General features: G+C 42.6%; 1 protein-coding gene across 2 annotated transcripts in view; it reads left to right on the top strand.

Moving 5' to 3' along the window:
- ABHD10 (abhydrolase domain containing 10, depalmitoylase) overlaps positions 1–13694 on the top strand; it is a 41037-nt gene that overhangs the window by 19022 nt on the left and 8321 nt on the right. The window contains exons 1-3 of one of the 2 annotated variants that reach the window (XM_075264398.1): positions 806–936; positions 9217–9400; positions 11300–11411. In XM_075264398.1, coding sequence (XP_075120499.1) covers positions 837–936; positions 9217–9400; positions 11300–11411 — 396 coding nt within the window. In that variant the 5' untranslated portion in view covers positions 806–836. Of the gene's footprint in view, positions 1–805; positions 937–9216; positions 9401–11299; positions 11412–13694 lie in introns of those variants that run through there. The other variant, XM_075264397.1, reaches the window with a different exon arrangement.

Raw genomic sequence — 13694 nt, 5'->3', positions numbered from 1 at the left:
AGGGTATCTGTATTGCTCCTATTCCGTCAGGAAGGGGTTAATAGGAGCACTCCAGATACCCTATATTCAGCCAATTTCAAGTGTGTGTGTGTGGGGGGGGTGTTATAAAATATACAATATAACCCCCACATAATGAATAATGCCCCCAAGTGCATCTTTAAATTAATAACTTTTAAAAAAAAGTATGAAACAGAAGCGGAAGAAACGGCTCCTGGAAAAAAAAAGACCTGAGTGGCTCCCATTGATTTCAATGGCAGCCGTCTTTTTGGTCAGGGTTTTGAGGGTTTTGAACTTACTCTAACAGTTGGGTGATACTAGTGTCAATCTCATGTATGCGATATCGCAAAAATTTCTGTGACTGCCCCACTCATGAAAATTGAGCTTGCACAAACCTATGTGCATACTGGCAAAGCAACCCTATTCAAGTATCTGCAGCAAATCTGCTATGTGAGCACTTCTTATAATGGCAAGTTCTACCGTAAAGCGTATGCCGAAAAGAATGTGTACAGATGAACAATGATACAGGATTAGCTACTGTTGGAAATCTAGCTCTTATAGGAGAAACTACAACTCCCAACATGCTCCATCAACTGTAGGGAGTAGCTGCGGCTGTGATTTGTAGTTCCACAAACACTGACGTATGGAAGGTAACGTGTAGAAGTCCCTGTCTATACTGACATATAAGCTCACTACGTTACATGTACATGCCGCCACCCATATGTCACGTGTTACTCCAGACACCGTGACCCACCACAGAGAGGGGTTGCATCGGCTTCCGGGTACGTCACTGTGGGCGGCGCTTAGGGGGCCTGTCGGTGCACTAGGAACGAGAAACTATGGCATGTAGAGCACTGGGCGGACATCGCACCTGGTTGCTGCGACTATGCAAGCATGGAGAGGCTATCCTGCAGCCCAGAGTCTCCGTACTGCCCCCAGGTGAGTGCGGCCGCCAGGAGGAGCGCAGCCTGCACTGACACATAGCTGAGAGTAGCTCTAGTGCTGCACATAGCTGGCAGGTGCTAGTGGAGCCCGCACCGATCAGCAGCCCCTGCTCTTATTAACTGTCTATATGACTATACGGGGTCTAGAGATGTACACAGACAGTGGTCAGTCAGTGACCTTGTAACACTACATGTAGAGCTAATCCCAACAATCTGGGTCACTAACCATCCCATAGCCAGCATTGTTCACAGGCAGAAGATTTGTTGCTATAAAATATATCAGAGGTGTAGCTAGGGGTTCAGCACGCGGGACGAACATATCCAAGTGGGCCCCCAAATTGGACATGTTTTTGTATACTGATACAGTACTATCAGTATACAGTGAGCCTACACTGGTATATTCGCTCTGCAGACAATTTAGGTGAATACAGTACAGTAACATTTAGTGACCTACAGGTGACGTCTCTGACTAATCATTCACATTCCCTATCTCTTTCATCTGGACTGCCATCACCAATTCTTCCAGCCTCTAAAGTTTGCAGCACAGACATCTTTGGCTTCTTACTTTTCTAGGCACCTGACCCACATTGTCCTCACCTACACAAAGTCCCCATCCTGCTGCTACCCCCGGTTATAAAATATACAATATAACCCCCACATAATAAATACCCTCAAGTGCATCTTTAAATTAATAACTTCTTTGTGCACACCCATAAATAGAGCCCCTTATTAATAATGCCCCAGGTGTTTCCTAATTAAAAGGTGAAATCAAAAAAGTAAAAGTAAAAAAAAATTATTGGGGTTCCAATACCCGGCTCCCCAGGATCAGCTGTTTGACTGAACTGTGGTACCTGTGTAAGTGCCGTGACCCTTTCTCTGTTTACACATTCACCTCATAACAGCCATGTAATGTAACTACAGCCTGGTAGTATACACATCTATGTGACAAGGCTGGAATTACATCACACGGTCACTATGAACAGACAACGTGTGATAAACATGCAAATATCCAACATTCACTATAATAGTATTGTGTGGGAAAAAAAGACAGAAGCTTTCTTCTGATGGAAGAATAAGTCCAGCTTTTTTTTTTTTCTTCTGTTGCAAGAGTAAACAAACCCAATGGGAGAACGTGTCTTTCATGTTTTTTTACATTATAGTCAAAGGAAATAGACATAGACGGAGAGGGGATTATTAGGAGATCATAGTAGTCAAACTGCCGTTTTGTTTCCCCCAAAAAAATTGAATAAAAATTGATCAAGACATAAAAATTCTCCAGAACGGTATAAATAAAAATATACTAGAGTATAAGCCGAATTTTTCAGCACACTTATTGTGCAGTTTTTTTCTTTGTTTGTTTGTTTTTTTTGGGGGGGGAGGGGGGGTCTATGACAAGCCGCAATAGTAATGTATAGAATCTCCCATAAAATAGTGAAAAAAAAAAAAGCTTTAAAGGGGCTCTATCAGCAAAATCATGCTGATAGAGCCCCATATATGCGTGAATAGCCTTTAAAAAGGCCATTCAGGCATTGCTAATGTTATAATAAACTACACCCAGTTTTAAAATAATACCCTAAAAAAGAATGTGATCCACTTACGCATCGTGCACGCTGGGCGGGCATTCAGGGTGCGCCGTCTTCTTCATCCACGCCTCCTCTTCCTCCGATGTCCTTGGGTCCCGGCCTCCTCCGGCACTCGCGAACTGACATTGATATAAAAAAAATGGCCTGGGCGCATGTGCAGTAGCATAAGGCTTCTACTGCGCATGTGCCCAGGCCATTTTTTTTTTTTTTTTTATCAATGTCAGCTCGTGAGCACCGAAGGAAGACGGGACCCGAGGACATCGGAGGAAGAGGAGGCGTGGATGAACAAGACGGTGCACCCTGAATGCCCGCCCACAGTGCACGATCCGTAAGTAGATCATATTCTTTTTTAGGGTTTTATTTTAAAACTAGGGGGTAGTTTAATATAACTTTAGCGGTGCCTGAATAGCCTTTTTAACCCCTTCCCGCCGTTTTTCGTTTTTGACTCCCCTCCTTCTAAACCCCATAACTTTTTTATTTCTCCGCTCCCAGAGTCATATGAGGTCTTAATTTTTGCGGGACAATTTTTTCTTCATGATGCCACCATTAATTATTCTATATAATGTACTGGGAAGCAGGAAAAAAATTCAGAATGGGTGGATTTGAAGAAAAAATGCATTTCTGCGACTTTCTTACGGGCTTTGGTTTTACGGCGTTCACTGTGCAGCCAAAATGACATGTCCCCTGTATTCTGTGTTTCGGTACGGTTCCAGGGATACCAAATTTATATGGTTTTATTTACATTTTGACCCCTAAAAAAAATTCCAAAACGGTGTTAAAAAATTTTTTTTCTAAAAGTCGCCATATTCCGACGGCCGTAACTTTTTTATACATAGGTGTACGGGGATGCATAGGGCGTCTTTTTTTGCGGGGCCGAGTGTACTTTTTAGTTCTACCATTTTCGGGAAATGTTATTGCTTTGATCACTTTTTATTCAAATTTTTATCAGAATTAAAACAGTGAAAAAACGGCGGTTTGGCACTTTTGACTATTTTTCTTGCTACGGCGTTTACCGAACAGGAAAAATATTTTTATAGATTTGTAGAGCGGGCGATTTCGGACGCGGGGATACCTAACATGTATATGTTTCACAGTTTTTAACTACTTTTATATTTGTTCTAGGGAAAGGGGGGTGATTTGAACTTTTAATACTTTTTATATTTTTTTATATTTTTTTTTACTTTTTTTTTTGTTTTGCATTTATTAGACCCCCTAGGGGTGTTGAACCCCAGGGGGTCTGATCACTAATGCAATGCATTACAATGCTAATGCATTGCAATGCATTGCAAAAAATCATCATCTCTTTTGCAGGCTGTATACACCAGCCTGCAAAAGAGAGAATTTGCAGACCGGCTGGGAGCCTTTAACAAGGCTCCCGGCTGTCATGGCAACGGGGGGTCGGCCCTGGAGCATGCTCCAGGAGCCGGCGATCCCTGCCAAAATGGCGGTGCCCATGCGCCGCCGGGAAGATGGCGCCTCCGGCGCCTTTGACAGCAGCGCCGGAGGGGTTAATGCCTCCGATCGGTCCGGGGACCGATCGGAGGCATTAGAGCCGGTTGTCTACTGCTTAAAGCAGTAGACACCCGGCGGCTATGACGGCCGCCCGGCTCCTGGGCGGTCGCCATAGTTACAGACCCGACACGCGCCGTACTATTACGGCGCATGTCAGGAAGGGGTTAAAGGTTATTCACGCATATGTGGGGGCTCTATCAGCATGATTTTGCTGATAGAGCCCCTTTAAAAAAATAAAGTAAATAAAAGTTCTAAATCCCTCCTTTCCCTAGAATACATATAAAAGTAGAAAATTACTGTGAAACACATACACATTAGGTATCCCTGTGTCTGAAAGTGCCCGGTCTATTGAATATAGGGTATCTGCAGTGCTCCTCTTCCATCAGGAAGGGGTTAATAGGGGTACAGCAGATACCCTATATTCAGCCAGACTGAATTCCAAGTGGGGGGGAAAAAAAACTCAGTCCTCAAGCTCAGGGAAGGGGCAGACAGACAATCAAAACACCCCCTCCCCTTTCCCAGCACCCAGCAACTACTGCATCCAAAAACTCCAGCCATTTTAATTTTTGAAGTTTTCCAGTAGCTGCTGCATTTCCTCCCTAGGCTTATACTTGAGTCAATAAGTTTCCCAGTTTTTTGTGGTAAAATTAGGGGCCTCGGCTTATATTTGGGTCGGCTTATACTCGAGTATATACGGTACATCTTGGGCTGCAAAAAAAATGTCTTACACAGATTCATATACAGACACATAAAAAGGGGATGAGTATCTGAAAAATAAAATAATTTTGGCCAAATTTTTAGATTTTTCGAAAGGTATTAAAATATGACAAACTGTATAAATTCGTTGTGGTCATGAGGAACACATTACTACACATTGAGCATCATAAAAACAAACCCCCTAAATTTGCTATATATACAGTGTGTGTGTGTGTACATACAGTCCTATGAAAAAGTTTGGGCACCCCTATTAATTTTAATCATTTTTAGTTCTAAATATTTTGGTGTTTGCAGCAGCCATTTCAGTTTGATATATCTAATAACTGATGGACACAGTAATATTTCAGGATTGAAATGAGGTTTATTGTACTAACAGAAAATGCGCAATATGCATTAAACCAAAATTTGACCGGTGCAAAAGTATGGGCACCTCAACAGAAAAATGACATTAATATTTAGTACATCCTCCTTTTGCAAAGATAACAGCCTCTAGTCGCTTCCTGTAGCTTTTAATCAGTTCCTGGATCCTGGATGAAGGTATTTTGGACCATTTCTTTCTACAAAACAATTCAAGTTCAGTTAAGTTAGATGGTCGCCGAACATGGACAGCCCGCTCTCAAATGATCTGAAAACAAAGATTGTTCAACATAGTTGTTCAGGGGAAGGATACAAAACGTTGTCTCAGAGATTTAACCTGTCAGTTTCCACTGTGAGGAACATAGTAAGGAAATGGAAGACCACAGGGACAGTTCTTGTTAAGCCCAGAAGTGGCAGGCCAAGAAAAATATCAGAAAGGCAGAGAAGAAGAATGGTGAGAACAGTCAAGGACAATCCACAGACCACCTCCAAAGAGCTGCAGCATCATCTTGCTGCAGATGGTGTCACTGTGCATCAGTCAGCAATACAGCGCACTTTGCACAAGGAGAAGCTGTATGGGAGATTGATGAGAAAGAAGCCATTTCTGCAAGCACGCCACAAACAGAGTCGCCTGAGGTATGCAAAAGCACATTTGGATAAGCCAGCTTCATTTTGGAAACAAAGATTGAGTTGTTTGGTCATACAAAAAGGCGTTATGCATGGCGTCCAAAAAGAAACAGCATTCCAAGAAAAACACTTGCTACCCACTGTAAAATTTGGTGGAGGTTCCATCATGCTTTGGGGCTGTGTGGCCAATGCCGGCACCGGGAATCTTGTTAAAGTTGAGGGTCGCATGGATTCCACTCAGTATCAGCAGATTCTTGAGAATAATGTTCAAGAATCAGTGACGAAGTTGAAGTTACGCCGGGGATGGATATTTCAGCAAGACAATGATCCAAAACACCGCTCCAAATCCTCAGGCATTCATGCAGAGGAACAATTACAATGTTCTGGAATGGCCATCCCAGTCCCCAGACCTGAATATCATTGAACATCTGTGGGATGATTTGAAGCAGGCTGTCCATGCTCGGCGACCATCTAACTTAACTGAACTTGAATTGTTTGTCCAAAATACCTTTATCCAGGATCCAGGAACTGATTAAAAGCTACAGGAAGCGACTAGAGGCTGTTATCTTTGCAAAAGGAGGATCTACTAAATATTAATGTCACTTTTCTGTTGAGGTGCCCATACTTTTGCACCGGTCAAATTTTGGTTTAATGCATATTGCACATTTTCTGTTAGTACAATAAACCTCATTTCAATCCTGAAATATTACTGTGTCCATCAGTTATTAGATATATCAAACTGAAATGGCTGCTGCAAACACCAAAATATTTAGAACTAAAAATGATGAAGATTAATAGGGGTGCCCAAACTTTTTCATAGGACTGTATAATATACTTATACTGCATATTAATATACTTCAAACTGCTCCTCCTTGGTGTAATGTTCTCCTCAAAATAAGAGGAGTAATTTTAATCTTCAGGAAAAAATCTAGTGGGTCCTCTAACTTCTTTTTTTTAACTAATTACCTGTCCCTGGTGCTCTGGAGTCCGCCCAGCGCGGTCCGGTCTTTCTGCTGTGCTGTCTTCTCAAAGTAAAACTGCACACCGGTTTTGACGTTCCAGAGTCCTTCCGCTAAAGCCTCTGATTTGCCTCAGCATCACATGACCACTGAAGGCAATCAGCGGCCCCAGGAAGAGACGCTGGGATGTCACAGGTAGTGATATTATGTACCTTTTGCTGAGGCCGCTGATTGGCCTCTGTTTATGTGTGGTGGGGACTTCCACTAGAAGATAACAATGAACCGGGCGGACCGGGCCACACTGGGAGAAATCTGGAAAAGCTGAGTTTGATTTGTTTTATTTATTTATTTTTTTTACCTCCCCCGGCCTATTTAACATATAAACATTTTGCCTGGACAGCCCCTCGAAGGTCTATTATGATCTTATGGCGAGCATGATATCAAATAAATACCATATCACAGGTTCTAGCCCTGCCACCAGCAACACAACACTACATAACAGTTACTGTAACAGAGAGAGAAAAGCATTTCAAAAAGTGAAACATGAAACATTTTCCCAAATAAAAAAAATTTAAATATTAAAATAAACCCCTGAAAAGAGACACAAATTATTTATTTGATTAACCCGAATGAAAAAAAATTGTAGCCCTCAAAGCCACATGTACAAAAATACCTGAAAATATGTCTGATCCTGAAACAGGGAAAAGGGCCCAGTCCAGAAGTGGTCAAGTTTGGTGTCACAAGTGACTTTATAAGAGGCTGAGGCCCCATGTTTTTTGAGCCAAAGTCAATAATGGCCACAACTGTAGTATTCAGAAAATTTGCTGTTGCAAAAGTCATGGGTCACCGTCTTCATCTTCATGAAAGTTTATCACATGCTCTTTGCTTTGTAACTTTAAACTGAATATTGTCATTACACAAGGAAACCGCAGTATTGCATCTCTCTATGAATTTGTGACAGCCATTATTGTGCCTGTGGCTACACTGTGTCCCAGATTGATGTAGTTGATATTTTTAGTTGCTATACTGCTTAGTCAAACAACAGAGGAAACGTACCGCTATATAATGAATAATGCAAACATTCCAAGGATCAAACAAAGAAGTACATTAGAGAAGCTGACAGACTCACTTGTGTCATGATATTTGGACACATTATGTTTAACACAGTGAAACACTTTATTAGCAATCTATGGTATGGTAAAATAAAATCCAAATATCTAATATACAGCGCTTAGTATATACAGTGTAACAATGGCAGAATAAAAACACCAACAAAAAGATGAAAAAAGTTAGTTTTATTAATAAATAAAGCTCCCAAAATGCCTCTTCCCATATAAAGTATTTGATTTGAGCAGTGGACGTAGCTGCCCGTACACTAAAACTAAAATATTCACCCACATGGTGAACTTTGCAACAGATGTTCCAGAAACAATTGTTTTTGCAATCTTGCCTCTCAAAACATGCAATAAAAAAAATAATCAAAAGTCATGTGAAGCCAAAGGGCTACTAATAAAAAGCAGAGATCATTCTGCAAAAAATTAGACCTCACCCAGCTCTGTCAACAGAAATAAAACATTATCAGACTCAGGATAATAATGCATAAAAAATATATACCATAGATTAGGTATCGCTGTAATTGTAACACATGGTGCTACGTCATAGCACCATACTGTTATGGCCGTACCTCCCAACTGTCCCAGATTCCGGGTCCTGTTCCACTGTCCAGGTCAGAGGGGGTATGTCCCGGTATCAACTCAACCTGGAGGACGCAGATGAGTTAAATACAATGGTGAAGCAGGAGCCACTCTCAGACAGATTCTGCTTCAATGCACTGTGTGAAACACCTCCCTGTGTGCTTGGGTCCCTGGAGCTGTAGGTGCCCTCCAAACCGCTTTCCATACTGATAGGTCATACACATGTGATCTGTTGGGTTCCAGCTCCTGGATCCTGCACAGTTCAATTGTTGCAGCAGCCTCCATGTTATAGAAGCTGCTAGTGGGTGGGGAGAGTGTGCAGCGATGCTCCCATTCAAGTATTAGGAGCAGTCTAGCAGCCCCCTCCATTGCATAGCAGTGCTTCTGGGGAACTACAGCCCTGCTCCTATTTCTTGAATAGGATCCGCGCTGCACACTCTTCCCATCCACTTGCAGCTTCCATCAGCCAGAGAACCATGTGCAGGATAGATCATCAGTATGAGGAAAAACTTTTTGAGCATGGAAATCGCCTTTTACGTATGGTCAATATAATGTAAACAGGTTACAGGGGTGACCTAAAAAGAAACCTATACTTTCCTATGCAGTCCATGGTCAGTTTCTATTTATTGTCCCTGCAGTGATGACATGGTGTCTATGCATGTGGCCATTGCCTCAGAAGTCACGTGCCATACATTCTAGCTTAGTCCAGTCATTGGCTGTAGGAGTGACCACTGCAATACTATTACACGGAGATTGTCAGAGACCATATTCTATGCATGTTCACATTCTTTTTTTTAATTTCTGTATTTCTGTTGTTTCTTCTCAGCTTGCAGGCTTAAATCATCTATACAGTACTTGGCACGTAAAGATTTGCCCAAGTTAGCTTATCAGAAACTAAAAGGCAAAAGCCCTGGAGTCATTTTTTTGCCTGGTTTTGCATCAGATATGAATGGTAAGAAAGCGGTGGCCCTTGAAGAATTCTGCAAATCTCTTGGACACTCATTTATACGGTAAATACCAAGTTTGAAAGAAACTAAGACTTAGAACTGATAAAGGCTGGGGCCCCATCACTGCAAAGTGGATTCTAGTGAATCCCATCCACACATTGCAGAGAAATACCCGCAGTGTAAACGCTGCGATTTCTAAAACCGTTTCAGTTGCATTATACCCTATAGCAGTGATGGCAAACCTTTTAGAGACCGAGTGCCCAAACTGCAACCCAAAACCCACAAAATTTTCGCGGAGTGCCAACACGACAATATAGACTTAATACTATGCGGATCCACAATTGCGGACAGTTACTAACCAAAAATTACAGTCATGTGGGGCTTTACAGAGCTTTCAATAATACAAACAACGTTGTACTGAAATGTAAAGGTCTCGGCATTTGGTACTTTGAACAATTAATTTTCACTATTTACATCGCACAGGATCTGTTTTATAGTTACCGTGTAATATTCTTACATCCTGTACTAATATCACGTCTGCTATAAAACAGATACTGTGTGATATAAATAGTGAGGGGACCCCAGACAGTATTATATGCTCTGCAGTGGGCCCACCACACAATATTATATTCTCCACAGTACCACAGTAGCCCCCCAGTGTTATATGCTCCGCAGTAGGTGTCCCCCCCCCCCCCACAGGATTATATGCTCCACAGTGGCATCCACACACAGTATTGTGTGCTTATAAATAGGCCCCCCCCCAGTATTATATGCTCTTTAGTACACCCCCCCAGTATTATAAGCCCCCCCAGTATTATACACTCCCCCCAGTATTATAAGCCCCCTCAGTATTATACACTCCCCCCAGTATTATACACTCCCCCCAGTATTATACACCCCACCCAGTATTATAAGCCCCCCCAGTATTATACACTCCCCCCCAGTATCATACACCCCACCAAGTATTATAAGCGCTCCCCCCAACATCATATACACAGTGAGCCACTCTCATACTCACCCCTGAAGAGCCGCCGGCATCCACCTTCTTGTCACTGGCGGCGCTGATGACGTCATCGCGCCCGCGTCGGGGCAGAGGTCAAACTCTGCAGCCAGTGTAGGCCGCGGTCGCGCGATCCGCGGCCTACCCTGACAGCTTTCAGCTGTATGTGCATTTGCACATACAACTGAAGGCAGTGATCGCTCATCAACGGGGAATCCTGTACCGGATTCCCTGTTGGTGAGCGATCCGGGCGACCGCACGCGTGCCAGCATGGAGGGCTCTGCGTGCCCTCTCTGGCACGCGTGCCATAGGTTCGCCATCACTGCCCTATAGGTATAATGGAAGCAGAAAGTCCTCAGAGGAAACCTGGCTATTTAAAGGGGTTGTCCAGGCAAAAATGGAAAACCCGTTTAATGTTTAAATCAGCTAGGGGCAGTAAAAAAAAAAAAAAAAGCATACTCCCCTACCCTGTTGCTCCGGTGTCCTCCCACGCATCCCTATTCTTCTGCTCCAGCTGCGTCATCCGGAGTTCCGATGAAACCGCTGATTGGCCTCAGCGGTCATATGAAGGGCCTGCAATGTCACTACCTGTGACATCATAGGTCCTCTTCCTGAGGCCGCTGATTGAAGGGAAATGTCTAAGAACTTCTTTTATATTTTCTGTTCTTTTTCAAGCCACTCCTGACTTTGATTTAAAAAAATGGAACAAAATCTACTACAAAAATGTTTCCGTAAAGTAAAACCCCCTTGCAGATGACCGTATGACTGGTCAGTGTGCTATCCAGGTTTTTCTATGCGCCCATACACGTGACCGTGAATTACACGGTCACATGTGCAGGCCGAAAGGTATTTGCAATTGAAAAAAAATGTACTAAGTAGTAACAGAAGGAAATGAGCTTTATTTATCGGAACTGAAATAACACTATAAAGAAAATGTCTATAACAACATTCTCTGTCTTCAGGTTTGACTACACTGGATGTGGAAGCTCTGAGGGAAATATGAAAGAGTGTACGATTGGAAAATGGAAGAAAGATGTACTTTCAATTCTGGATGATGTGTCTGAAGGGCCACAGGTTAATTTTCTGACTATTTTATCATTACTACTTTTAACCAAATTATTAGGGTAGATTACTATTGAAAATGTGACAGTAGTCTGGCTCAATTTACACCAAAAACTGATGTATATTCTTTATGTTTTAGACACACTGACGGTTTTTGTGCCTTGTACGACAGTTGGACAGAGCTTGTCAGAAAGGGTCAGTTCACACGTGAAAACCGCCTAGCTTATTTGTGCGAGGTAAAAAACCTCGAGGAGTTTTTTTGACGCTGTTTTTTGCATTCCATGCGGTTTTTGACGAGGTTTTTGACGCGGTTTTCGCTAGCAGTTTTCGCTAGGGTTTTTTTTTCCTATATGTGCTATAGAAACTGCAGGCGAAAACCGCGCGGTTTTTTTTGCAAAAAACCACGCGGTTTTGTGTGTAAAAAAAACGCGCGGTTTTTTTACCGCGCGGTTTTCGCCTCCCATTCACTTCTATGCAATTCTTCAGGCGTTTTCCGCCTGAAGAAAGGTCATGTTGCTTCTTCAGGCGGAAAACGCTAGGAGGAAAAAAAAAGCTAGTCGTCTACATAGACCACCATGTTAAAGGAGAGGTTTTTGAAGCGAATTCCGCTGTCAAAAACCTCCCCTTTGCCCACGTGTGAACTAGCCCAAAGAGGGTGGGCTTTAGATGTGATGCTATGTATCAAAAGTGTGTTAGAATTTTTGGCAAGAAACTAGAAAAGCTAACTCCTATATGGTGCTAACTTAGACTGGACAATGTAACAGAATTATCCAGCATCAGTCAAGTCTTTGCAGATCTTGTGCACTAAGACACTCATTTGCAAATGGAATAAAAGTTTCTCGGTAGCACTTTGACACAAGGTTCACTATGTCTCTTTCCTCCCATAGTAAAACATATAAGTTATGTAGAAGCTATTCTGATAGTGGTAGACTAAAGGTAAGTTTGTACTGTATTAATAAATCTGCTCCATTATACATGAGTCCCCCTGCGAATTTCCGGTTGACGCATGCGCAATGGAAGGGCGGCAAGAAAACTTCCGGTTCCTTAGTGAATTAACCAGGGCTGGGTATGTACTTCAGGGTATGGTCCTCGGGTTACGACGAGCCTGCTGCAGAACCTCATTTTCTGAATGCTATACAGTGTATAGCATTCGGCAAATGAAGGCTGATTGTGTAGCAGGCTCGTCCTTGCTACGAGCAGGTAAGTATGCTGTTACCAGTTGACTTTTTTTCATTGAAATGAATAGACCAGCGTTGATTGGCCAGTGGCCAGTGATTTGGCCAATCAACGCTGGTTCTGCCAGAGGCTCGTCTGAGGAGGCAGAGTCTAACATCGGACTATTCATTCCAATGAGAAAAACTCTTGCCTGCCCGTAGCAAGGACGTGCCTGCTGCAGAATCAGTGTTCATTTGCCGAATGCTATACATATATATAGCATTCGGCAAATGAATATATATACTGTATAGCATTCAGCAAATGAGGTTCTGCAGCAGGCTCGTCGTAACCACGAAACAGTATGCCTATACCCCTGCTAGACATGGCAAACTCTCAAAACCGGAAAGAGATCTTCGACCGGAAATAGGAAGGGCGGGACATAATCCTTTGTTATTGTTGTCAAAGGGGGACTCATGTATATGTCTACAATGAAATCTCCTTGATGTCACCCCACCAGTTCCTTCTCTGCACCATGTTCCACTGTTACTATGACATAGTGCACAGCAGCAACAGGGCCAGAGAGGGAAGGGGGAGTCCTAAGAATGATGGGCAATGAGAATCATACTTGTTGATCACTCCCTAGGTCATGTACTGTGTGGGGGCTGAGCAAGTGATATTTTACTGTGTGGAGGGTAAGCTGGGGACATTGCTCTGTGTGCTGGGTATAAAAGTGTATGATATTGTGTGGGGGGCATAAGAGACATTATACCTTGGGGCACACATGTTGACATTATACTGTGCATACTAAAGGTGATATTATACTATGTGAAGGGCATAATACCATATAGAGGACACAAAGGGCACATTATACTGTGTGGGAGCTCCATTAGGGCATTATGCTGTTTGTAGGGAGCTCTTAAAATTATTTTAACCCCTTAATCCAAAATGACGTACTGGTAGGTGTATCTTCGTGCAAAATGACGTGCCGAAAAGTTTCTAAAATGTGGTTGCCTTTAAGATTTCCATTGTATTGGCACTTTAGGGCCTCTGCAAATAAAATATGGCACCAGAAAACTATTCCAGCCAAATAGCGCTCTTTGAATTCCGAGCTCTTCCATGTATCCATACTACATTTTACAA

The sequence above is a fragment of the Leptodactylus fuscus genome, chromosome 2 (assembly GCF_031893055.1).
Source record: "Leptodactylus fuscus isolate aLepFus1 chromosome 2, aLepFus1.hap2, whole genome shotgun sequence".
In the NCBI taxonomy this organism is placed as follows: Eukaryota; Metazoa; Chordata; class Amphibia; order Anura; family Leptodactylidae; genus Leptodactylus; species Leptodactylus fuscus.
This window is presented reverse-complemented; position numbering and strand designations above follow the sequence as displayed.